The 27420-nt window shown below is 39.8% G+C and overlaps 1 protein-coding gene across 4 annotated transcripts in view; it reads right to left on the bottom strand.

The window, feature by feature from the left end:
• The window catches only part of LOC126298626 (uncharacterized), a 489726-nt gene that overhangs the window by 213880 nt on the left and 248426 nt on the right, over positions 1-27420 (bottom strand). For all 4 annotated transcript variants that reach the window (XM_049990033.1, XM_049990034.1, XM_049990032.1 and 1 more), the window contains one exon: positions 16650-16841. In XM_049990033.1, coding sequence (XP_049845990.1) covers positions 16650-16841 — 192 coding nt within the window. The remainder of the gene's footprint in view (positions 1-16649; positions 16842-27420) is intronic.

The following is a 27420-nucleotide window of genomic DNA, read 5'->3' as shown; positions in this document are numbered from 1 at the left end:
TTTTTAATTAACTGCAAACTCTCTTATCAAAGAAATATTTCGTGTAACATCTTTACATGCTCCTTGGGGATACATCATGCAAGGTGGAGTGCAAAAGTCATTTATATATGGAAAATGTTTGTTCCATGATGACTCTGAATTATGACCACAAGAAAAGATTGCAACTTGTTCTGTTTGCATTTTCCTTATGAGTATGTAATTTGAAGCAGGATCCTGTGCACTTCAGAAGCCTAAGCACCATATTTGGATTTCAGAATTCTTTCAAAACTTTGTGTAGGGGTGTGCACTGTGTATAAGGATGTCAATAGTGATATCCCTGTGTGGCTTTACAAAAACTGAAAATCATGCGTGTTCCCTTTTCTGTCACCTTAACCTTCTGAATCCAAATGAAAACTACACTGAATTGTGAAGCAGAACCAACAGATGAAAATATACAAGACTCAACTAGCATTCAATAAAATCTCTAAAATTATGACTAACAGGATTGAACAGTTCATTTTTAATACAGTAAGAGTGTCTCCAAACAGATTTGATTTGAGTGACAAGTTCCCTAAGAAAGATTCTTCACATTGGCATGAAAATGAAGATGTCATCATTGCTCTACACCTAGTTACTAAACTAAAAGTTGTAAATTATCCAGCTGAGAGAGTGAGGGGGGGGGGGGGGGCAGCAGGGGGAGCAGGGGAGGGAGAGAGAGAGAGAGAGAGAGAGAGAGAGAGAGAGAGAGAGAGAGAGAGAGAGAGAGAGAGAGAGAGAAAAGCTATATGAAATTCAGGTTGTGTTTGAGTATTCCCATCAGGTTTCAGGCCAAGAAAGAGACTTTACCTAAGTATAAGTATGCTTAAAATAAAATATGATTTTCTTGTCATATTTGCCTCACAACTTAGTAAATAGTAGGTTTATAAGTAGTATTATTGAAGTTAATGCACCAATATGGTATTAGTAAGTAAACTGAAAGTAAAAAAGTATTTAATTAAAAAACTACTTCTAAACAATAGTTTTTGAGATAAAAAGTAAATATGATTTTATGTCATTCTACAATTTTTTAAATGGAAAAGCACCACTTTCCCTTTTCTAACTGAGCTGGAACCACCCACAACTCATCTGTATGTGCAGAGAAATGAAACTACAGGGTAACACAAAGAAACAAACACACCTGAAAAATAGGAGCCTCCCTAAGTGTTTTGTTTTATTTTTGGAAGAAATGAGAAAATCGTAAGTGTTATGTAAACCTTCTTACATTACAATTAAAAAATGATTAAAAGTTATCTTAAAAACTGTTAAATCAAACAGATGAAATTTCAAAAGTCTATGAATAAAAACAAATAGCAGCCCATTTCCCATGGCCAAACAAAAAACAACTTGTCTTGTTCTACAATTGACCAAAATGATGAAGAGATATGCAGATTTCTCTTTTTTTGTCCTGAAGAATATGTATTATTACATACAACTTAATTTTTATGTAAGTTATGTAAGTATAAAAAAGTTGAACTGTAATGAGTGGCTGCACAAAAAAGAAGAAACCCAGCCAAATGAGACTGAGGCAGCAACAAGGAGAGGAACTAGACTGAAGTGGGAATGAGACCTGTCAAAGTGAACTGTGAATGACCATTACTGGGTATGAGACCAACGGTGACCACAATGAATAGTGAATGATAGTTCTCAGGAACAAGACTAACTGGGACCAAAGTGAATGGTGAACAACTGTTCCTTAGAAGTAATTCCTCAGTCTTTTCGATCATTTTGGTGAACGTTTCCTTTGGACCCATTCAGTTGCAATATACTTTCCAGTTTATAATCTTAACAACAGTTACTGCTACTCACCCTAAAAATGACTTGTTGAGTTGCACATGGGCACAGCCAAAAGACTGTTATACATTGAGCTTTTGGGCAAGGCCTTCATGGGAAAAGAGAAACATACACACATTCACAGAAGCAAGCACACCTCCTACACACATGACCACTATCTCTGGCTGCTCAAGCTGGGTCTGGCCTGAGCAGCCAGAGATAGTGGGCATGTGTGTGTGTGTGTGTGTGTGTGTGTGTGTGTGTGTGTGTGTATGTGTGTGTGTGTATTCTTTTCTCTTTTCTCATGACACCTTTGCTAAAAGCTTAATGTGTATCCGTCTTTCCATTGTTCCTGTCTGCAATCAATGTGTCATCTTTATGGTTAGTACCAATCCATCCTTTCCATATTTCAACCTGGACTATTCATTGTATTATTAACAATATTACATCTTACAACAACTATTAATTACTTGCTGTAACTGATGCATGCTTTTTTTTCCTCATTCAGTGTTGCAAAATCTGCAGGCAGCTGGAGAAAGAGAACAAGGGTGGGAGGGGGGGGGGGGGGGGGGGTTGGGGAGGGTGAGAGAGAGAGAGAGAGAGAGAGAGAGAGAGAGAGAGAGAGAGAGAGAGAGAGAGAGATGTAGGGAGGGGAGAGGGGGAGAGGGGGAGAGGGAGGGGGAGAGAGAGCAGCAATACTTGATTGTGAGGAAATTGAGAGTCTTCTGAAACACGCGCAACTCTCCAGAAAATAAAAGTAAGTCTGATGTACTATTAAGATTCTTACATCTTTCGCCTACTGATTTCTTACTGTAACTCACGGATGCTTTTCACATTCAGTGTTGCAGCATCCGAAGCAGCTGTCGTCTCGTACCAGTACCTGATCAGAACAGTAGTCAAAGGGCTGCAGCAGCTCCTGACTATTACCCAGTCAGAGTAGTGGTTGAGAACCAAAGACCGACAGGAAAGTCGCTTGGTAGGCTGAATATTGTGGTCATCACTGGCTTTGGGACTAAACTAATAATTTGTGAATTTGTGTTAGTGAACTGTCCAGTTCACTACTATGGGTGATCCATCTCCAAAACACATTTAATTACGTCCAACCAATGATATTAAATGGGTTACTGCTAAATGTGCATTAAAAAGACAAATATGTGCAGGTGTTACAGTTCATCAGTCTGGGTTTAAGGGTCCTACACACTTCTTGGATGTCAGTGCTTATATCTTTAAGAAAAGAGCACATCAAATTAACCAGCCTCTTAAAATCAGTTTTTAGCAGTCTGCAGCTTTCTCTTGCTCAAGTCAGATGAAGTAAAGCAAATGTAACTCAATACAAAGGATGAGAGTTTAATGTTGTTCAAATTTAGTGATGATTGGTATGCAACTAATGTTATTTGTAAGCTATTGAAGAAACTGTAGACATTTGAGAAGAGAGATTCTCACTGGGTGTTGAAAGAAATAGTTCAGCTTTTTGTAGGATGATATATGAAACTGCAAAAAATGGTAGCAGATAAACATGCAGTAATAAATGCTCATTCAAAGGAAAAGTAGTCAGTTCTAGCAGCTTTATATCCTGTAAATAAGGATGTACAATGTGAGTCGAAATATTGTGCCACATGCAAAAAAATGAAACATTGCTAACATACCATTCCTTGCAGAGCTGAAGCATGTTTACATTTTCAAACAGTAGAATGAGGGTACCTCTGTTAACATCTATGACATACAGTTATCTCATTATGAAGAGATGATCATGGAAGACAGGAGAGATCAAACAGAATTTCTATTTGTTCTGTTATATGTTATAAAGCACCATTGTGAGAAACATGTAAAATTATTTATGATGCAAATTGCTAATACATAACATACCATTTTGACTATGTGAAAAACTTTTCAACACTAGAAAGTAGCAATATTACTGTTTATAAGCATACAAGTGAAATTTGTGAGTGCTGGTTATGTTATTTTCACTCCAAACACAAAATGGATACACACTCAGTTGACTGTCCACAGTTTAAACCAGTCAGTGGTATAATGCCCAGTGGCAGGAATGAGTATGTAAGATGTACCAGATTTAACAAGAACCTAAAGCTGCCGTTTGTGATTTATGTTGATATGGAACGTATGGTAGAACCAGCTTCTACTTGCGGTCATAACAGTACCTCTGGTTCACACTCTGATTAGGTGCATTTGCATACATCATTCACAACAGCTTATTACATACACTCTGGGCTATGATTAGGCATATCTGCATTTAAACTGTACAGAGGCAGAAATTGCATGAAATGGTTCCTGAACAGCTATATGCAATTTCTGAGGCTGTGAATAAAATTTTATTGCAAAATAAATAGCTGGAGATAAGCCATGAAGAAGAATTATTGTGTTTCTCAATAGAAGTCTGTAATACTTGCCATGAACTGTTTAAGAAAGAGATTGTTAAACATAGAAGCGACTGTCATTTCACTTGTGCATTTTGGGGGAGGGGGGATGCACATGCCAGCTGCAGTGTAAACTGCAGGTCTCACTATACAGTGCCAGTTGTAATTCACAATCTGAGCAATTATGATGGCTGTTTCTTGATTATGAACACATGTAAAGAAATCATGACAGACAGTGACAAAGAAGTTAAAATGAAGCCAGGTTGCATTTCTTTTCTGACACAATATACGGAAAAATGTAAATCATTTACAAAGAGTATTGCAATAATGCACAATGAAAGTGGGTGTAATACAAACTTCCAGTTTATCGATTCACTTTTTTTTTTTTTTTTTTTTGAGAAGTGTATGTAATAAATGAAATCAGAAGAACTCATGACAATGAGGACATATTTTCACTATGCTTATAAGTTTTATTTAGTTAATCAGATGGTGATTTTTCTGTATGAGTATGTGACTAATGAATCATTTTTATTGGGAGATCATTTACCTCCAATTGATAAGTCTAAAAGTTTATTAACAGGTTAAACTATAACACAAGGTGGGTACAAAAGAGCATGAAGTGTTTGAAATGTATTCCAGTGTAGCACACAAGGAGAATATTCTGATTTACATTTGAAAAGTAACATACTACAGCTTACTGTTTTTTTTTTTTAAAGGCTTTTGTGGTCTATATCTTAAAGCATATGAACTAGATTCTAGTCATTACATTACTTCACTTGGCTTAGCATTTGGTGCTCCACTGAAAAATACTAGAGTAGAATTGTAGCTTATTATGATACCGAACAACTTCAGTTTATTGAAAGAGGCACTAGAGATGATGATTTTCTTTGTTCATGAGGTCATGCCACTGCAAACAATACAGGGTGAACATTAATAAAACCGACAAACTGCAGGGATGATTCCTGGTTGGAAATGGAAGAAAAATGGTCCTGTGAACATACGGCTGAAAATGCGTTGTTGCCATGGTAGATGGTGCTGATGAATGACAGTGCCTATGACCATGTGCCATTGTTCCTTGTATGTTGCAGGCTGTGTGACTGACAAAGCATCTGTAAGCAGCAGAATGGTCTGGTATTGATGTTGGGAACAAACCAAGATGATATTTATGTATGACCAAGCAGATGAAAATGGTCGAGAGGCAGCATGGCTTTACCAAAACAACATTTCAAACCATTTTTTGGGTGTTAGTGTGATCATCGGTCCTTTCAGAAAGGCAGTGAACTGCACATACAACAGATTTGGTAGATCAGGTTCTATGGGATTCTGAGAAGAATCCTAGTACAAGCTCCAGGCAAGTGGCCCACCAACATGATGTAAGCCAAAGCACGATTATGTGTATCTTGCAGGACAACCACTGCTATCCCTTCCACCTGTAATCCCATGGAGGCCATTTTGAACATCTGCTGTGACGTGGAAGTGATGCAGCTCCGTCCTGTGTTTTGGGATGATGTGTTGTCTTTGCATGCACACCATTTATTTTGAGATACATGTTCATATGACCTTTTTTCCTCAATTTCCAGTCAGAAATCTGTCCCTGCAGTTTGTCAGTTTTATTAATGTTCCCCATGTATATTCATTGCCAGTTATGATGACAAAACTAACAAATATTAAATTATATATCTTGATGCGAGTAGTCTGTGCAGCTGGTAAATGTTACAGTATCTTCCAGTGTCCTATTTTGTATGATTTTTCACAGAGTTGAAACTTTTAATATGAAACACACATTAGATGATTCTGATACAGGGTATATTTCAGAAGTCAATGATTTTTACTGAAGAAGAAATGTAGGACTTTTTGGAAATCTTAAATCTACAAGGAACATAACAGAAAATTATTAGTCATCTTATTATATTATTTCAAAAAATGTCAAAATAAGGTGCCAATACAGGTACAGTGACTTAGAACTAAAAAGGAAAATTGTGTTTCTTTCATTTATTTTAGTAAGTGAACATTGGGTAGTGAATCATGAAATGAGCTAGTTCATTCCAGCAAATGAATGGTGCTGATATGATCCCTGAAAAGAATGGTTTGGCCCATCTCAAGTATTACACATATTTCTGAAACAGATTCAAAAAAATTAAGATATTTTTGAACATTGTGATAGGCTGTTTCATTTTAGTAGCCAGTAACATGCTAGGCTGTGTTGGATGTTTTGTTTTAATGCCAGGTAGACTACTAGGTTCTGGATGATGGAGAGGAGGCAGGGGAGGGAGGCAGGTAGGAGAAAGTGGAAGGGAAAGGACAGCATGATGTCATATAAAGAAGGTGTGGCTTGTGATGACATATTGATTATGTCTGCTATCTTCAGCACATAGCAGAAGTTTAAAGTAGCCTGAAAGACCAACAGTCATACCACTTATTTAAAGCCACTCATTTTTGTCCAGAAATATGTCAATTACTCAGCAAGACATATGTTCATAGCTTCTGACCAACCATACTATTTTAGTAACTAATAAAGTACAGTTTAAGATGATCTTGTATGATTTACTACTAACCAACTCCTTATAGTCAATTGACAAATTTCTTTGAGAACCAACTGATGTACCTATTATTAACTTTATCACACAATATATTTAGTGAAGGTTGGGCCCCACAGCTGTTAAGTATTTGAAAAATGTCATATTTCAACCCCTAAGAACTGCTGATAAGTAATTTTTTATGCACTGTCAGTTTCAATTTTCAATTACTCTTCATGTATCTTAATGCTATTTATAACACTTAAAATACCAGTATTAAAATTGTGGCATCAAATAACATAAAGGCAAATCTATATCCCAGCCATCAATAGTTAAATGAGTTACATAGAGATCTGTTGTTTGATCATCCACACCAGTACACAGCAACAAAGCACAGCCACCAGGGGCAGCACCTTCAGACAGTACGGGCCTTCCAACTGGTGTGCACAGACATTGCCTAGTGCCACCATGTGGAGACATCTAATATTTGTCTATTTAACCTTAGAGTGTAGTGTTTTCATCATCATTTTGTAATGTTCCATGCAATAGCTAACTTCACTCCATTCAAGAATCTCTGTTTGTTAATTTGGCATTGACCTGGCAATGTACAAACTCTCCGTACTGAATGCTTTAGGAATTTATATATTAAAGTGATTATCTATTTACTGGTGTTGTCTATTTTGCGTGTTATAACACAAGTGATCATGTTAAGTTTCACTTGGTAACTAATCACCAGCCATTACAGTCTCTTTTTAGTCCTATGGCACACTTGCCAGCCCATAGACTGCAACGTTGAACCCTGTGTAGGTACAATTATGGGATTCATTTCTCCTTTATGGCTCAACATTGAAATGCAGATGCTCTTTTGCCTTTGCCGATGGGACCCAACCCTAGTTTTGATGAAGATGAACTACTTTGTTCTTATGTCACTGAGGAAGCTTGCCATACAGGGATGGATTTCTGATTAGCAGTTCTCACATCATTCAAGCAATCGCCACTGACTCCTTTCTTTGTCAAGCACACCAATATCTTCAGCATGGGTGGCCTGAGTGGCCTCCTGCATGTACAGCAGATCCCATCCACTATTATTTTTTGCTGAGATACAGACTCTCTCATTGATGATGTTCTTTTGTCGTCATCCACAGACAATGCTGTTCCATGTGTGTTTGTTCCCACATCTCTCCAGAACAACATTCTTAGTTTCCCGCATCAGGATCATTGAGGCACCTCACGCATGAAGTTGTTGGACCACCCCCATGTCTATTGGCCCAGCACAGACCACGAGATTGAACATTTAATTGCTGTGTGCTCTACATGTGCAAGTCATCAGGCCACTCCCCAGAAACATTATTCCTCTTGGCTGGAGCCATCACAGTCCAGGGAGTGTATCCATTTTGACTTCACCAGCCCTTCCCAAGAAGGTGCTCATCAATGCCTACTCAAAGTTCCCATCCATTGTCTACTGCCGCTCCACCCACGATGGGTCCTTCACTGTCATTGTCACTTCAGGCCCTGTACTCCAATACAGGACAAGCAACAGGGAGATTTTTGCAGTGTGGTGCCCTCCTGTCTATGACACCTCAGAGGACATGGATGTTACCTTCCTGGGGTTCTAGTGTGCCACATGCAATGAGGGACGGAGGCTGGGGTGACACTGGCTTACACGCATCCAACAAAGGCTGGGGTGACACCGGCTTGCATGCACCCTAACATGAGGGGTGGACTGTGGTAACCCATAGTTATCACACCAATCGTATCATACCTTGCCGTCCATCAAAGTTCAACAGGACATGAAGTGCTGCCCTGTCAATTTCTGCTTTATTAGCCCATGCCAAAATGGATATATTTGTAAACTGTTCATCTGCTGACATGGTTAAAGTATACTATGCAAGGCAAAATGGCCCTATCCAAAACCAGTACTGAGACAACTGTGGTGCACCAAGGCCCAAAGATGACAGGAGTTAACAATAGCTGCAGAGATATGTATGGGCGAATAGATGTGCAGCTGTTGAGCAACTGAATGTCCAGATGAACCAAGGAGCTACAAACAGTGTCTCCTCACTGACCATTCAGCAGACTTTATTGCATATAGGCTTCCGCAGCAGGCGCATAGTTCATGCACCCATGCTGATTGCTGTTCGTCAGTGATGAAGGCTGGAATTTGCACACCAGTACCTTACTAGTTGTGCAGTGGATAACAACAGGTTGTCTTTTCAGTCAAATCATGTTTTATACTCCTTAGGATAGATGTCAAACACCCTGCAATGATTGTTGGAAAGGTTCAGGCTGGAGGCGGAAACATTATAGTATGGGGAATGTTTTTGTTTGCATTCCCTGAGTGATCTCGTCTTTCTGGAAGGTGCAATGGATAAACACAAGTATGTACGTATCCTTGGGGACCATGTCCACTCCTATATGCAGTGTGTTTTTGCTCAACACAATTATGTCTACTAGCAGGAAAATACATTATGTCATACAACTTGCAGTGTATGTGAATGATTTGAAGAGCACCTTGAACTTAGGCACTTTTCGCTTTTATTGACAAAGCATGAGTAGCAGTTATATTGTAATCATTATGAGTAGCTGATACTTGTAGGTCCTGTAGTATTTATAAGCCAACTGACAGTTTCGCTTATTAATAACTTATTCTAGATATTACTGTCAATGTTTTGAGTTCCTTGTTGCACATACTGATGATAACGGCTTGTCCTTTCATGTTAGCAGAACCTGGAACTGAGTTTCCATTATACACACATGCTGGTTTCATTTCTTCACAGCTTTCTGATCTGGCTTTCTCTGGTACTAGCGCAGCAGACTTTTGTAATTAGGAACTTTATGTTATTAATATCTTATGAAGTCTTCCTGTGGATGTTCACATTTTGCAATCAATGCTGTGTTGTACGCTTCTCATTTGTGTTCATCTGCGCTGGGGTTAGTGGCAATGACAGCATTCTTAAGAAAAACATTTTATACATCCATAATGATCAAAAGATGTGTTGTCCACTCATTATGTATACAATATAACCAATGGAGATGCTCCAAAGTCTGGATCATGTCTTGTGAATTAACTTCTCAGTTTTCAATACACTTAAGACAGAAAAAGAAAAATAATTTTGACACTTTTGATTTCTAATAATTAGTTTGCAGTCTGTGCATCTGAGTATTATAAGTAACTACACACTATTCCTTAAACCTCAGCACAGAAATATGAATAAAACTCCTTGGCTTATACTTTCAATATCCCAGCCCGCAGCAGCCACATCTTTGAGATGCAAACAGTAGTCACTACCGAGCACTCTCAACAAGCACATCTGCTACGGAAACATATTTTTCCTGCTGGTAGTACAAATAAAACATCTCAACTATGCAGAGTATGTTTGGCACTACTGAGACTATCAAATTACTTCCTGGATGGCAAAAAATTATCCTGATAAATTCCCTTAATATTTTCTTGCCATTTCCATTCAACAATCTGAGTGACTTTTCACTTAAAATGCAACATCGGGTTACAAATTTATAGTTTTCTGTCCAGGAAGCTTGTTCCATGTTGAAACTGTAGTTTCTCATCTATTTATGTTGCAACTTATTTGTCTTAGTCAACAGTAGGGCAACAAGGGAGAGACAATTGACACAGCTCTTTGCTAGCTCCGAAGAAACAGGATTACGTTATAAAGTGAAGTCTGCATTGGCTCTGGTTTCCACTCTAAATGGAGGTTAGTTTTTTTAGCTATTCTGTGACAGAATCACAAGTAACCAAATCGAAAATCAGTACATAAATGTTAAGAAAACTTCTCCATCATAAGTTTTCTCACTACTTCCAGTACCCCATAGTGCAAGGGTGAAAAATGTGTATTGCTGCATACTTTGATAAAGTCTTTTTCTGCTGACATAATATTTTGTTTTTGTAAACACACAATTTTAGCTGCACTGAATAAATTATTATTATTATTATTATTATTATTATTATTATTATTATTATTATTATTATTATTTAGGCATCCAGTCCATATGTTTCATATCCACACTACTTGGCTATGACACAGGCCAGCACTTAAACACATACTGTTCTGAAGTCCAAAAGGTATAATACCTTACTAATTCATGCCAATTAAGCATGCTCACTTATTTACTCTATGTTTAATTAAAATAGACTTTCATCATGGTAAGTTCAAATACTGTTGTATTAGTGCAGTGGCATTTTTCCATTACTACACAGAACACAAGAGTAAATATGAAAGCCGGCCGCGGTGGTCTCGTGGTTCTAGGCACGCAGTCTGGAACCGTGCGACTGCTACGGTCGCAGGTTCGAATCCTGCCTTGGGCATGGATGTGTGTGATGTCCTTAGGTTAGTTAGGTTTAAGTAGTTCTAAACTCTAGGGGACTAATGACCACAGCAGTTGAGTCCCATAGTGCTCAGAGCCAGTAAATATGAAAGAGAAATCAGTCATCACAATATATTCTCTAACATCATCTAAAATAGTCTGACAATGCTCAGATAGTTTATGGATTCCATGTTGTAGTAGAAACCTACTCATACAGAGTTAAAGATGTCACTGAGCCAGATTTGAAGTGAATTTTCATCCAGAAAGGAATTTTCTTGATGGTTATTCGATAAGGAGTGGAAAAGGTAAACATTTGAGGTCACAAGGCCAGAAGGATAGCAAACTCCTGGACACTATTATTTTTGAAATCAGCAGAGTGCATTACCATATAGTAGCAACACTTGCTGCAGTTCTGTTGGCCATTTTTATTACATTGCAACTGAAAGATGTCTCAGTTGTTGGTGACAAATGTCAGCTGTGATGGACACAGCCTCAGGAGGAGATTGCAGTATACAACACCGTGTGCCACCAGATGCAAAATATTATCTGTTCACACTGCTCTGTGCTCAAGGTCATGTCTTTTATTGGGGCTCAGCCACCTGTCCCACGAACATGAGCCACCACCTCTCCCATTCCCTACTACATTCATTTCTTTATCCAAACTCCTGCACTAGCAGTCAACCTCCACCTGCTCCATCCCAGGGAAAAGCCCTTTCTGTATTCTATGAATGATAATATATCTTAAGTTTTAATTAACTTTATTTTGCTGTCTCCAATCTGATGTTCATCCATCACACTCCTCAACCTGTACAATAAATGTTTGGCCTTTATGCTACATCAAAATCTTAAATTCAAAGGCCATCTACAATTATGTAATTCTAATCATTTGGCAGTTCAGAAGTACATAACTGCGGTATAAAGTTCATTTCAGTCACACGGGCCCATCTTTGTACTGCAATTTTCAAAAACATTAATGTATGCTAAGACTAGCAGTTTAGAAAGTTTAGCATCTAACACTGGTTATTGAAGTAGGGCCCAAAAATAGTCAACATAAACATGAAAACTAGTGTTCAATCATGTTTAACATGTTGTTTCACAAAGGACAATTAATTAATGATGCTGATATTCGGTTACTGAACAATTGCAAAAATGGGTAACATATATAAATAAAATTTCTAAAACTGAACAATGAACCAATGTCCACTATAGGCCTCTTCCCTGTCTCATGCAATGCAGAATTTGCACATCAATTATCATCACTCTTAATCTAAATTTATTGCTTATCCTTTAACCAAAATGTCATTACAATATGAATACAGTGTCCAAGGAACTCATAACTTAATATACAGAATATAATAAACACTTGTTACAGTCAATCACTGTTATATCCTGTGACTGTGGGGTGATGTGGGAGTAGTATCACATGATATGCGCACTAGGACGACAGATAGCTTGCCTGAGGGAGTGGCAGTGGCGACAGTATACATGTGAGGACAGCACTGAGCTGACCAAGCTTGGGCAAAGGAGCTGCAACTGCCATAACACCAGCATCAGTATTCTCAGTTTCCATCTTCTTCTTTCTGCTTTGTCTGGCATAAACATTTAGTGCACCCTAAGCACTGGACTACTTTTAATGCTTGCCTGAAGAAAGGCCACATCACCTCCATGTGTCATTCATCGGCTGGTTGTTCAGGATATGGACATGGACATAAACCGTGTGACTCCAATGCTTGGGACTTCTTCCAAGTTGTTTATTGAGTTAAGTGTTTTTTGCCATATCATCTGTCTACAGATCGACATAGATGCTGCACTGGCATTATTGAACACTCAAATCAGTGTGAGTTTAGGCTCACCGCTGTTGAAACTGGTCATGTTGAAGCTGGTCTGTTATAAAAAACAGTGCATTGCACTGTTGCAACAATTTACTGCACCTGCCTCCTACTAGTCAGTGGTTCGCTCCCTTGGATTTTTCGTTATTGCTGATGCTGATGTTCAGAACTTGTTTGGGATGGACGTATCTCAGGCATTTGGATTTTCCATCAGTGATGCAGTTCATCTTTTTCCAATCAGGTACCACATTCTCAGTCGGAAACACTGAATGAGGAGTATTCAGACTTGTTTTCAGAAGATATAGGATGTGCTATGAATTTTTCTGCTCATATTTCTTCAAAATACATGGATTGGCCTCATTTTTGTCATGTGCATACTGTTTCTGTCATCATGAAAGATCAAGTGGAAGCAGAGTTGAACAGACTCCAATCTCTAGGAGAGGTGCATCCTATTATGGCTAGTGAATGGTCATCTCTGTAGGTTAAATTTTGAAAACCATTGGGGAAACTTTGCATCTTTGATGCCTTCAGTACTACTGACAATGTGCAGTGTATCATGTATACATATCCTTCGCACAACAGGAGGAACTGTTGGTGAAACGATTGGGTCACCGGTATTTTCTAAAATTGATTTGTCTGAAGTGTATCTATGGATTCCTGTGGTTGAAGAGTCTCAGTGAGTTCTGGTTTTGAATGCTCGTTTTGGTATCTATCAATGTTTGTGCCTTCCTTTTGGTGTGGCTAGCACCCCTGTCATTTTCCAAAGACTTTTAGAGCAATTGATTATGCCTGTCCTGGGTTGCATTAATTATCTTGATGATATTGTCATGGGGTCCTCCATGGCTGATCACCTGCAAAATTCATGCACTAAACTGTTAGCTAGGAGACATGTATTTTGGCCAAGGACTGATGGCAACAGTGCTCATTTTGTCACGGCTTGTGAGTAGTGTGCCTGACAACGCACGACTGCCAGGCACCTCTGTCCCCTAGGCCTGCTCAGCGCCAGCCATGGGAACACATTTATGTACGCTTTGCAGCTTCCTTCTTGAATCCCTATTGGCTCCTAACTGTGGATGCATTTTCCCAGTTTCCTTACATTCTCTGGCGAGCATCGTTGTCAGCTGAGGTCAGAATTTGTATGCTTTTAAGGGTTTTTTTTGTATTGCTAGGTCGCCTTGTACCTTAGTTTCTGATAATGGGCCCCACTTCATTCCTCACTTTCAACTGTTGTTCCCATCAAGGCATTCATCATGCTACAGCTCCATCATTCCTCCCTCAACCAAATGACAAGGCAGAACAACACAAAAAAAGGTTGTTGTGGATTCTTCTCTGGATGACTCCCTTCTCCATTTCATGAGGACCTAACTATCACTTCACGCCTATGGGGAAGCAGAGCCTGGCTGAGTTGCTTCATGGCTGGCAGCCATGAATGCTGCTCCACCTTCTGCAGCCTGTGCTGCAACTGCTGTGGTCAGATCCATTCAGCCACTTCATGCCAGGTTCGCCAGTGTGGGCGTGAGGGCGTGGTTAGTGTCCCAAGTGGATACTGGCTACTGTCATCCACCCCAGAGACCCTGTCTGTGTGACATCTGTATGGTCAATGGGGATGGTGGCACGCCACCTTGATCAGTTGTGCCCCCACTCACCATCGGAAGCTACAGGCTCTCGGGTGTGGCCACTGTTGCCTCAGCCCACTGGACTGCCCTCTGCCCTCCTCCCTGGGGTCCAGCTTCGTGGCACTGAGTGTCAGTCGATCTCTGGCCTCGGGTCTTTTGCTGCAGCCTGCTGTTCCAGTTGGCCCATGTCCATCAACCCCTTCTCCAATTATCAAATCAGCCATCGACACCAATGGGTCCAACCTTGCCATCCCTGCACTGGGACTTGCCTGCTGATGACAATGTCATGATGGCTTCCTTTTCTCTGGCGCTGTCTTCGGGCACCGCACAAGCCCACTGCCCTTGGCTGAACCTACGGCCCTGTGCAGTCTGGCTCTACTTTCTGATGGCCACCCAGCACATCGTTCCTATCCATCCATCGACACCAGCTACTGCTGCTCTGGACCTGATGGATGTGTCTCTTAGCTGGCCAGTGGAGTTTCCTCCATCACCTGGGCATCCACTTGCATGAGGGAGAGATGTGTTATATCCTGCAACTAGTGCATATAGGAAGAGTGTGGTGTTGCCACATGTGTGTGTGTGAATCAGCCACCAACTGTATCAGTGATCAGCACAGGCCGGTGGCTGTAGGTCACCTGTGGTAGGCATTCACATGGAAAGGTCTCCATCATGCCATGTGCTTGCAACTCATGCACATATATGCACGGAACAGCATTAACTGGTCTCTCTCATGTGTCTTTCCAGTGTGCCATTCACATCAATGTAGTTTATCTTGTTACATCTACATCTACATCTACATTTATACTCCACAAGCCACCCAATGGTGTGTGATGGAGGGCACTTTACGTGCCACTGTCATTTCCTCCCTTTCCTGTTCTATTTGCGTACGGTTCTTGGGAAGAACGACTGCTGGAAAGCCTTCGTGCATGCTCGAATCTCTCTAATTTTAGATTCGTGATCTTCTCGGGAGGTATAAGTAGGGGGAAGCAATATATTCGATACCTCATCCAGAAATGCACTCTCTCAAAACCTGGACAGCAAGCTACACCACGATGCAGAGCACCTCTCTTGCACAGTCTGCCACTTGAGTTTGCTAAACATCTCCATAACGCTATCACGCTTACCAAATAACCCAGTGACGAAACGCGCCACTCTTCTTTGGATCTTCTCTATCTCCTCTGTCAACCCGATCTGGTACGGATCCCACACTGATGAGCAATACTCAAGTATAGGTCGGACGAGTGTCTTGTAAGCCACCTCCTTTGTTGATGGAGTACATTTTCTAAGAACTCTCCCAATGAATCACAACCCGGCACCTGCCTTACCAACAATTCCACTTCAAATCGTTCCGTACGCATACTCCCAGATGTTTTACAGAAGTAACTGCTACCAGTGTTTGTTCCGCTATCAGATAATCATACAATAAAGAATCCTTCTTTCTATGTATTTGCAATACATTACATTTGTCTATATTAAGGGTCTGTTGCCACTCCCTGCACCAAGTGATTATCCATTGAAGATCCTCCTGCATTTCGCTGCAATTTTCTTATGCTGCAATTTCTCTGTATACTACAGCATCATCCACAAAAAGCTGCATGGAACTTTCAATACTATCTACTAGGTCATTTATATATATTGTAAAAAGCAATTGTGCCATAACACTCCCCTGTGGCACGCCAGAGGTTACTTTAACATCTGTAGATGTCTCTCCATTGAGAACAACATGCTGTGTTCTGTTTGCTAAAAACTCTTCAATACAGCCACACAGCTGGTCTGATATACTGTAGGCTCTTACTTTCACAAGGAGATTCACACAAGTCTGTTTTCTATTGTAGCTGAGTGCTTCATAAATAAAGCCATATTTGGGTCACTTTGGACAGGTCTCTTGTACTACATAGTTACAACAAACATGTTTCCCAAAAAACAGTCAATGAATCAAAGCTGGTGAATGGGTAAAAGTATAGAAATTCTTCCACAATCATCATCAAAGGATACAAAGTAATCTAACAGACATGCAAAACCAAACAGTACTTCTCAACATCCATACACATGAAGTAAATGCATAACCACATATGTGCACGTACTAATACAATAAAACAAAAAGAGTGTGTAAGAATGTAGTGTAGTTTATTATACAAGATATTTATAGAAATATTAAATGAAATGTGACATTATAAGACTTATGAAATTCTACATACAAACCTTAGAGGCTGACTAAGCTGTGATACTGCGGCTAGCCTGTCCATCATAGGATAAGCTAGATCTAAAAACTGATACTTGTTTGCTGATGAAGAAAAGGATGAGCAGAGAAGAAGGTGCAGTTGAAGTAAAGGCAGAACAGTCCCCAAACTCATTAGCTGTCCTCTAAATTGCCGTTCTTTAGTTTCAAACTGCCTGTAAGAATGAGATAAATGATAACTTTTACCATTAAAGTTTCTCTCATTCACATTATACTCTCAAAAAGATATTTCCATATAATTATTGTGGAATTTATCACAGTGGTCTCAGCAAAAGATTATGTGCAATATTGTGAAATAAAGATTACACCAAAATAAAAATATCCATACAAAGCTTAAACAAGATTGTCAAGAAGCATGCAAACTGTGAAAAAAGAATTACAGCCAAGCAAACAAAAATGCTGAAACATTGACAGTAAATTATTATCCTGAATGAAAATTAGCACTTATTTGAGAAATAATTAAGAATAAAGTTTTACACTGATTGGGAAAATATAAATTTCTTAATAATAACTTTTTGGAGTATTTGTGCTATTGTGCTGAATTTCATTCACTTACTGCTATATAGTAATAACCTTCTGGAGTAACAGCCAAATTTCTGTTTCAAACTGAAATATATTTCAGAAAGAATTACAGTGGGAGAGGTGCATTTAATTTTGGTCAAAATGAGCCAAAGTAGAACTGAGTTACTTTAAAATGGGATATAATTGCAGTAAGAAATCTGAGAATTCTATCAGAGAGCTTTCACATTAAAAGGGTATAACCATTGTTGGGTACAGTTTATAAACTGGAAGCATTGGGAGACCAACAAATAGGTGTAATGCTGCAAAGCAATATGAGATGGATCGAGCACATAAGGATGGTAGTAGGGAAGGAGGAAGGGTCAACTTTAGTTTATTGGGAGAATTTAAGGAAAGTGTGGTTCATCTGCAAAGGAGATCTCATACAGAACACTAGTGTGGTCCATTCTTGGGTACTACTTGAGTATTTGGGATCCTCACCAAGTCAGATTAAAGGAAAACATCCAAGTAATTCAGAGGAGGGGTGCTAGATTTGTTACCGGTAGTTTCAATCAAGTTGTGAGTATATGGAGCTGTTTTGTGAACTCAAATGTAAATCCCTGGAAGAAGAACAATGTTCTTTTCATGAAACACTATTGAGAAAGTTTAGAGAACCAGCATTTGAAGCTGACTGTAGAATGATTCCACTACCACCAATATACATTTTGCATAAGGACAACAAAGATTAGATAAGAGCAATTAGGACTTATATGGAGGCATACAGACAGTCATTTTTCCCACACTCTGTTCAGAGTGAAACAGGAAAAGAAATGAATAGTAGTGTTTCAAGGTACCCTCTACCGCGGCTTGTGGAATATGTATGATGATTAAGACGCAGAACTGGAATGAACTGGTCCTTTTTTTTTTGGGGGGGGGGGGGGGTATCGAGTGGGTGGGGGGGTTATTTATATTCCAGTTCTGTCTTGGTTACTTAAATTTGAGTAGAATTGAAAGACATTCAATCAATGTTTCTAAAGAATACTGAAATGACATGATACTTTTACAAACAAAATATGTTTTGAGATATGTGGCCTGAGATTTTTAGAGTTTTTTAACCAAGACTTAGTGTGAATTCGGACCATGTTGTGAATACTGTATTTATCACCAACTGTTCTGTTTTGGAATAGCATTACACAGTTCCCAGGTATGGCCAAACATATATTCAAAAGAAATATTATGTATCAGTATGCAAAAAATCTATTTAATTCAATAAAACACAACTTACATTTACATAAAAGAATAGTTCACACTTTTGAAAATTATGTGCATTAATGAAGAGATCTCATCAAAACTAAAATAATTATCACAAACTTTGAAGTAATTCCTTTCAGCTAAGAAATACCTTTCAGCTAGCTATTGACATCTAACAGCAAAGAATTTATTTCTGGTACATAAAAGAATGCTCTTTTACTCAACATTGTAAGAGGTAATACTTTTCTAATTTCAACATTGTAAGAGGTAATACTTTTCTAATTACACTGAGGTGACAAAAGTCATGGGACAGTGATACGCACATATACAGATGGTGGTAGTATTGCATACTCAAGGTATAAAAGGTCAGTGCACTGGTGCAGCTTTCATTTCTACTCAGGTGATTCATGTGAAAACGTTTAAAATGTGATTATGGCTGCATGATGGGAATTAACAGACTTTGAAGGTGGAATTATAGTTGGAACTAGACACAAGGGACATTACATTTAGGAAATCATCAAGGAAGTCAATATTTCATGATCCACAGTGTCAATAGTGCACTGAGAATACATTGCAGGCATTACCTCTCACTACAGACAATGCAATGGCCAACAGCCTTCACTTAATGAAGAAGAGCAGTGGTGTTTGTGTACAGTTGTCAGTGCTAACAGATAAGCAACACTGCATGAAATATAACCACAGAAATAAATGTGAGATGTATGACATACATATCAGTTAGGACAATGCAGCAAAATTTAGCGTTAATAGGCCGCAGCAGCAGACAAACAACATGAGTGCTTTTGCTAAAAGCTGTGGATTTGGTACCCTGTGATGCTTGTAGAGATGTTTTTGAAAATAATTTAGGCAACTACGTGCTGATAAAAAAAGTTAGAAATCAGAAGTTCTCTGTGTCAGTATTATAATTCTCCTGCCTGTAAAACAATAAACACTGTATCATAGTTCATAGAAGATTTGGTAGCTTTACTCAGCTAGCTTCCTGTAAGCTGCATTTTGAACCTTATCAAATATAACTGAACTGAATTATTTGTAAAATGGTGAAGGAAAGCATTCCCTGAAGATTAATTATTAGAACATTAGGTTACAATGGTTCGACACGCTGTTAGCTACATGGATGGTATCTTTAAAATAAGCAATAATAGGTGAGCAGAAACTTACGGGTTCATTGTAAGGCTCTAGCAAGATAAAGTTTGAGTACTGAGAAGGAAAGATATTTTTGATAAAAACAACTATAACAGATACCAAATAGGGCAACTTTGTAATAAGGGACCACTTTGCCGTTGTTTGAAAACAATTATTTTTAGCACTCTATCTACTTCCTGACCAAACCAACATACAAAACACTGTTTTAACCATACACAAAAGGGTTTAACAATGCTCATTTTATGTATTTTCAGCACTGACTTATGTTAACAATTCCTTGTTGAAATTTTTGTTTTCACCTTGGAAAAGATGATTTTCTGCTTGTCTACAAGAGTGAATCGCCCTGCTCATTTATTTACACCTTAGTAAAAACGACTTGTTTTGCATATAATTGTCTGTCAGAATCATTTTTAGAGGTATATATTATGTTTCATTTATCTCGAGTAATATCACTTGGCAATGTTACACAAAGAAGCTTTGTGAAAATGTGACAACTTTGCCAACCAACACTATCTCAGTCTTATTACATTTTGGCACTTTTTTCAGATCATGCACTTATTATTTTGTTTCATATATTGTTAAAATTACATGACACATTAGCAGCAAGCTGGATGCCCACAGGTATGAAATTTATGATGATATTATTCTGCAACTTACTGTCTCTGCAGTGGTTTGTGAGGAAATGAGCAGTGGCAAAGTGGGTGAAAGAGGTAATATTCAGCTTTGAATCTCAGAAAATAAAATGCCTCCATTTAAAAACACGAAGCCACCAGGCTACATTGAGCAATAAAGAGGAAGAAGAGGCTCACAAAGAAGTCATTTTAGATCCTATGGAGACAGAGAGCTTGACAATTCATGTCGTTGAATGACTGTCAGTGGGAAAAGTTTTTACTTCCCAGAATTTCAGTCTCAAGAGTGTGGGTTTAAAACTGCCTACTCTAATGTTTTGAATCTTTACATGAACAAACCTTTCCAATAAACAGCTTTCAAAGTTCAAATATTCTTTTAGAGATTTTATGGTTTAAATGTTCTTTTATCTCTTATTTATTGGCAATTTGTGCTTGTTTTAACATAGTTGGCAAACTTGCCCCATTTATGAGGTACTTTAACCTTGCCATTTCTGTTTGCATTTTTAAAATCTATAAATATTTTCTTAATTTGTCAATGTTTCACAGTGTGATACTAAAAATCAGTACAACACAAGAAATGAAAATTGTCTCTAGAGGCTGTAACATCATTTAGAAAATACAATGTTGTACAAAATTCATTGATCGTGATTCTACCAGCAGTAAAATACTTTGGTATAACTTCTGTTGAATGTGAAAATTAAATACCTAATAGGTAATAATGCAAAAGGTTAAATAATTATAAATAAATTGAGAAAATGCTCCCAGATTTCTTGTCATACCAAAATTTTCTTGGCACTCTTTGTCTATCTCAACTGTATGACTGATGAATTTGATAATCTCTAATTTTCTCTGAGTTAATGTTTATGACTTACCACAGTGGTAAGATTAATCTGAAAGTTTATTTGTCATAATTAGAATCATACAATGTATGTCATAACCACACTCAAGTCCAAATTCAAAACCAGAATCATCACTGAAATACAACACTTAGCATTCAATGCACATTTATCACAAACACCACTGTCCAGCCAGAATAGAAATGACCTCCTGGATCAATAGTGCAGCTATTTATGCAAACATCAAATATTCCAGAATATACAAACATTACAAACACAAGAACCTTCCAGAAAGGATAATTCCAAGAAAAAAATTAAAATAATTAAGGAATTTCCTGAACTCTTTTCTGATAGTCTTGGAAAAGTGCAGATTACCCTGAAAGACAATGCACATCCTAAGTTTTTCTGGGCTCGGCCCGTTCCCATTGCTTTATGAGACCAAGTAGCCAGTGAATTAAAAGAATTGCAACACAATGGTGTGACTGCTCCAATGCAAGCTAACCAGTGGACAAGTCACTTGGTTTTGATGCCGAAGCCTTCTGGTTGCATATGCATTTGTGTTGACTTCAAAACTACAGTCAATCCACAGACAATAATTGACACTCATCCATTGCCTTGCCCTGAGGAACTTAAGGACAGGCTTGGCACAGGCCATTACTTTTTTAAGATAGAGTTGCATGATGCTTATTTGCAAATACCACTACATGATGAATCACAGAAAGTGTTTGTTGTTAATACACACTTAGGCTTGCTCAAGTATTTGTATTTTCCCTTCAGCAGTGCCTCCACACCCACCATTTTTCGGTGTTACCTGTAACAGTTGACTGGTCAAGTGCTGTTCTGTTCAAACTACCTTGAAGATATTATCATCTCAGGTCATACACCAGAGGAATGCATTGCCAATTTGTGTACTCTTTTTCAATGCAGGACTCAAGTGTTATCTTGAAAAGTGTGACTTTTTTTCAGACAGAACTACAGTATGTCATGTGATAAACAGTCATGGTGTGCACCCCCTCCAATCTCATTTGCCTGCAATCCATGACCTGCCTGTTCCTTGCAATGTATCTGAACTGCAGTCAGTGTTAGGCAAGTTGACATACACATTTGTTTCATTCTGAACGATTCACAGATAGTAGCTCCATTGCATCACTTGTGTCAAAAAAAATGTACCTTTTGGGAGGCCTAAGGATTGTCAATATGCATTTCAGAAACTCAAAAATGCCTTGCTCAGTGACAAATGTTTACTACATTTTGATCCTGCCAAGCCTGTGATTTTGCAAGTAGATGCTTCAAAAGGTTCAAATGGCTCTGAGCACTATGAGACTTACCATCTGAGGTCATCAGTCCCCTAGACTTAGAACTACTTAAACCTAAGGACATCACACACATCCATACCCGAGGCAGGATTCGAACCTACGACTGTAGCAGCAGCGCAGTTCTGGACTGAAGGGCCTAGAACTGATCGGCCACCATGCCCGGCTAGATGCTTCCTCTTATGGACAGTGCTGGGCTTTTGTAGAAAAATGGTGCATAAGACAGACCTATTGCTTTTGCCTCAAAGTTGTTAACTCAAAACCAGTGCAATTGTTCAAAAATTGAAAAAGATGTGTGTGGTTTGACAAAATTCCATCACTATCTGTTTTCAAGTTGTATTTAGTGACAGATCACAAATCTTTGAAGTCCTTGTTTCATCCATCAAAGTTGGTTCCTACACATACTGCTCCAAAAGTACAACATTTGGCTTTGCTTCTATCCCAGTATCAGTACAAAATTGTATGGAGACCTATGGCAAAGCATGACAATGCTGACGTCCTTTTTCGCCTTCCGATCGGTCCCAACTAGGATTTTGATTCCTCTGAAGCATCTTGTTGCCAGATCAATGTGCAGGACTCTGAATTGCTGCAATCTTTTCCACTGAATTACAGAAAAATTGCACAGATCATGGAAGAGGACCCTGATCTGAAGATTTTGTTGCATTACATTCACGTATCTTAGCCTCGCTTATTGAACAGTATTCAGAACTCAGTAGTATGCTGATAGTTTGCTCATCGGCATAACCTTTCAATACAACAAGGCACAAGCTTATTGCAATCTGACAGTGGACAATTGCAGTTGTTCATTCTCACAGTGTTGCAAATGGATGTGTCACAACTGCTTCACCAAGGACATTGGGGAATTGTTCGCACTAAACAGTTAGCACACCGGCACTGTACTTGGCAAGGTATGGACGCCCACATTGAACAGATGACGTCACAGCATCACACATGGGTGGAAACCCAATCTGCTCCACCACAGGCATTCTCAGCTTGGTCTAGACTCAATCCCCAGGCAACAAGTGCACATAGACTTTGCAGGACCATTTTGGAACACTCGTTGGCTCATAGTGGTAACTCTTTTAGCAAGTTCCCATTTGTGGTGCCTATGAACTCTACCACGTCACATAGCACCATTCAAGGGCTGTCCTCAATCTTTTGCAGTGAAGGATTGCCTGAAGTCATTATTACAGACAATGGACCTAAGTTCGCATCACATGACTTTGAACAGTTTTGTGAACAAAATGGCATTCGTCATCTAACAAGTGCTTTGTTTCACCCCAGCCCAACGGAGAAGCAGAACACTTCATATGCACTTTCAAACAACAGATGGCCAAGCTTCGCACCTCCCACACATGGGAACAGGTGCTGCAATTCTGTATCACCTCCTTTTGCTCCCACCCACGACTATCACCGGTGCAACTTCTACATGGCCATCACCATCGGATGCTGCTTCACTTGCTCCAACCACTACAGTTTCCAGCATGCTGACGTCAGCACTGGGCGTGGGGCAAGATCCAGAAATTCATTGGCACATATACGTATCCAACTGTGGGTCCTGATGATTCTGCTGCTTTTCTTCCCCCAGATTCATGGCCTCAAGGAACAGTGAGGTCTTTGCAGCTGCCCGCTGGTGCTGCCATGGCACCCCAGGATGAACCAATGGACGTCACACTCTCACCTCCGCCATTGACGCTCTCCGACACGATAGACATGAACCCGCCATTGTCATCAATGTCACCGTCATCGCCTCAGGAAATGCCCTCAGGACTGGACATGTATCCTGTGTATTGTTTTCAGGAGGATGTTTCTCTACTCTAGCAGTGGGGTACAGCTGGGAGTATGCTGTCCTCCACAGCTCTGGCGCCCAGCTCATCTCTATGCTCAGGTTCCTACCTGCCACCTCCCCCCCCCCCCCCCCCCCCCCCGCACCCTCTCCCTCACTCCCCGTTATTGTTAGCATCTCCAGTACATGACAATGGTACAGCATTTCAGGGGGGGGGGGGGGGGGAGAGGGGAGGAGAAATCTGTTGGTGTTTGCTTTTGCCAGAACACCAGTCAGCACTAGGAAACATTTTATAGCAGGTGCTGAAATAGGTGCACCTATGACAAGAGAAGACCAAGTCATGTCCCCGGGCTATGCCCTGATAATGCTCCCTCAGCAGCATGCATATAGGCCACTGCTGCTGGGTCAGTCTCCTCAATGTCAGTGCCTCAGAATGTTGCATTTTGACTCAGTTTGCATTGCACCTCAATACATCACACTGTAAAATTTTGTACATGGGTGCACGTTCTGAGACTGAATAGTTACAATTGAAGGAAAACAGCCCTGGTCACTATTTTTAACGAATTAATTCGTTAAAAATAGTGACTGAGGGCAGTTTTCTTTCAATTGTAACATCACACTGTGCTCTAGTCTTCTGCAGGGATAGTCATTGCCTTGTACCTTAGATAGCTGTGAGGGATTGTTAGTCATTGTATATAGCTGTGATATCAACATGGACAAGACTTAAGAATTAGTACAGGTTATTTGACTGCTGTTAACCACATAACTTCAGATTAGACATTACTGAAGTTAAGTACTCAATTGGTTCCTATAATGAAGTGTATCTTAACAATGTGTGCATTTTGTGTTTTAGTAAGAGGAAACTGGCCACCCTCTCCTCATCAAGCCAGGAACACAAAACATTACAAGAGGGCACAGCCACAACACCTTCCATTATTCTGCACCTCTGGACTGTAGCAGGGCTTCATACAGAGGATATGGAATATGTCTCTGTGCTTTTGTCTGCCTGGTGATGTTCAGCAAGAGAGAAAGGACAGAATATGACCAAAAGTAGCACATTATTAACTTTTCCAATAGTTCTACTTTCTGCACAGATGTAAAAATTAATACCAAATCTTGTGGGTTGTATCTCACTGGCTGGTGCTTGGAATTACAGCATTCTTGGTCTTTGTTCTGGGCATCCAGGATCCATCTGCAAACCAGCTGCCTTGCTTCTTTGGTGCTGGTGATAAGGTGTTTCATGTAGACATCTCAATCTCTCTGTTCAGCATATACATACAATAAGAGCATATCTGCCGATGTTGAGCCCATTTGTTTGTTGATGACAGGCAGTTGCATCCCATGTGTGATGTCACAATGTGAAATTAACACTTATACTATTCTGGACTGAAAAATTTTTCCATGATCAGAAAACAAAAAATCATTACATATGCTTCAAAATAATGTCTTCTACAAGGATATCCACTCTGGAGCTTCAGCAGTTGGCGCAGCTTTGGTGACAGCACAGTGGTTGAGGTAGTCAGTGCAGACTATTGTCCATTGATTTCTGCTTGTCGACTTCAGGAACCTCCGCAATAGGTCAATTCCAATTTGGTGGAATAGTGCTGCTGCAAGTGGGATTAGTACCAGATACAGATATCTGACCAGTGATACCTGAATGTGATTCTGTCAAGAGACTTCACGAATCCCAGGATGATAACTCGCCATTGACGAGCCGGGATGATGAGCACCTATTTCTGTCCCACTGGATCATAGTTTGTATTATCTATTAACTGGGATTCATCTATGGTCACACCTTCCTCATGGCTTCTATGGTTTTCATCAGTGTTAGATCTCCCTCTGTTCAGTGGTTATCTCATTTAATGCAGTGATGACTGGAATTTCCTCCATGCTGCTGTGTTCCATCAAAGATTTTTTGAAAGACATTTGGCATCAGTGAATTTGTGTCAACTGTTGTATATCACCTTGATTTATCCTGAAGCCTCACTACTCATCTCACCATTCAACCAGATCCATCTTTCACACTAATAAGCCAATTTAGAGAATGGAGATTTGTCACAGCAGTAAATGACCTGAACTTGTTGATGGCATAGCATACTAATCATATTTGGGCAGAAACATGCAAAGAAGGAAGTAGATTACAGCAGAGCAACCTACAGGCAGCTGCAGATGTTATGCTGTACAAAATACAACAAAGCGGTCACATGTTACGAGGTGAGCCAGCCAGGGGAGGTGTGGGAAAAGTTGACACAACAGCACCTAAGTGGAAGAAGGCAGAATCCATTCAATACCAGGAACCACAGAAGTGTACAGTAAACGTGTGCAATGTCTTAGCAAAACCCAAACAATCACAGCTCATGAGTGTATAAATACCTACCCACTTTTGTACTGAAATCATCTTGTGTTTGTATTGTAGGGCTACCACCATGGGGCTGTGACACTTGGGGTACCATCTGGAATGCTGTACGGGGTCCACAATTTGACACCACACGAGGGCAGCCTTCCCTGAGACACGAGATGCAGAGCTGCCGCTGCTGTGGGGCCAGCCAAGCCCTGAGACATAGCGGGCTGGCCATTGTGCTTCCCCAGTAGGTAATCCCACTGTGTCACCCAATGCCACCAGCTGGGCAGTGCTGGAGACATCAGCTGTGCCTCAGTCACCACCGCCTTAGCTGCCGAGTCCAGGGACGTAACTGACAGAACCAGTGGTGTTACTTCACCACTCAGCCATGCTGCATTTTCTCAGCACGTGCATGCAAGAAGCAACTAGATGTCTCAACCACACTGCTGCTACTTGTAATGAACAATGGTGGAGAGTCATAGTAAAGGAATTTGGAAAACACAGAACAGTCTCTCTGACTCCAGCCTTCTTCACTGGTGTCAGAATACTGACATCCACGTTTTAGAGTAATTTCTGAATCTACAACCTACAGTATGGTGAGTCAAGAATATTTAATTGTTGTTGAGTGTTTTATTCATGTTAAAGAAGCTTGACTGCCATGCTATTTGTGCTATGGCATCTGAACAAGACACAGCTAGGGCAAAAGCACCACAGGCACAAAGTTGCAAGCTGGTGCCAGTTTCACAGAGACTCACCACTTGTGTGAGTTCCAACAGCACCATGGTTGGCACTGAGGAAGAAGATATCAACTTCACCAGTTTTGTATATCCTCGTCGCTAGTTTTGTAAACCCTCATCGCCAGTTTTGTAATGGCCTTGTCGCTATTGCTATAGAGGCCGAGTGCCACTGTTATTATGGT

The sequence above is a fragment of the Schistocerca gregaria genome, chromosome X (genome assembly GCF_023897955.1).
Source record: "Schistocerca gregaria isolate iqSchGreg1 chromosome X, iqSchGreg1.2, whole genome shotgun sequence".
Classification (NCBI taxonomy): domain Eukaryota; kingdom Metazoa; phylum Arthropoda; class Insecta; order Orthoptera; family Acrididae; genus Schistocerca; species Schistocerca gregaria.
The sequence above is the reverse complement of the archived record's forward strand: the minus strand, read 5'-3'. Positions and strand labels throughout refer to the sequence as shown.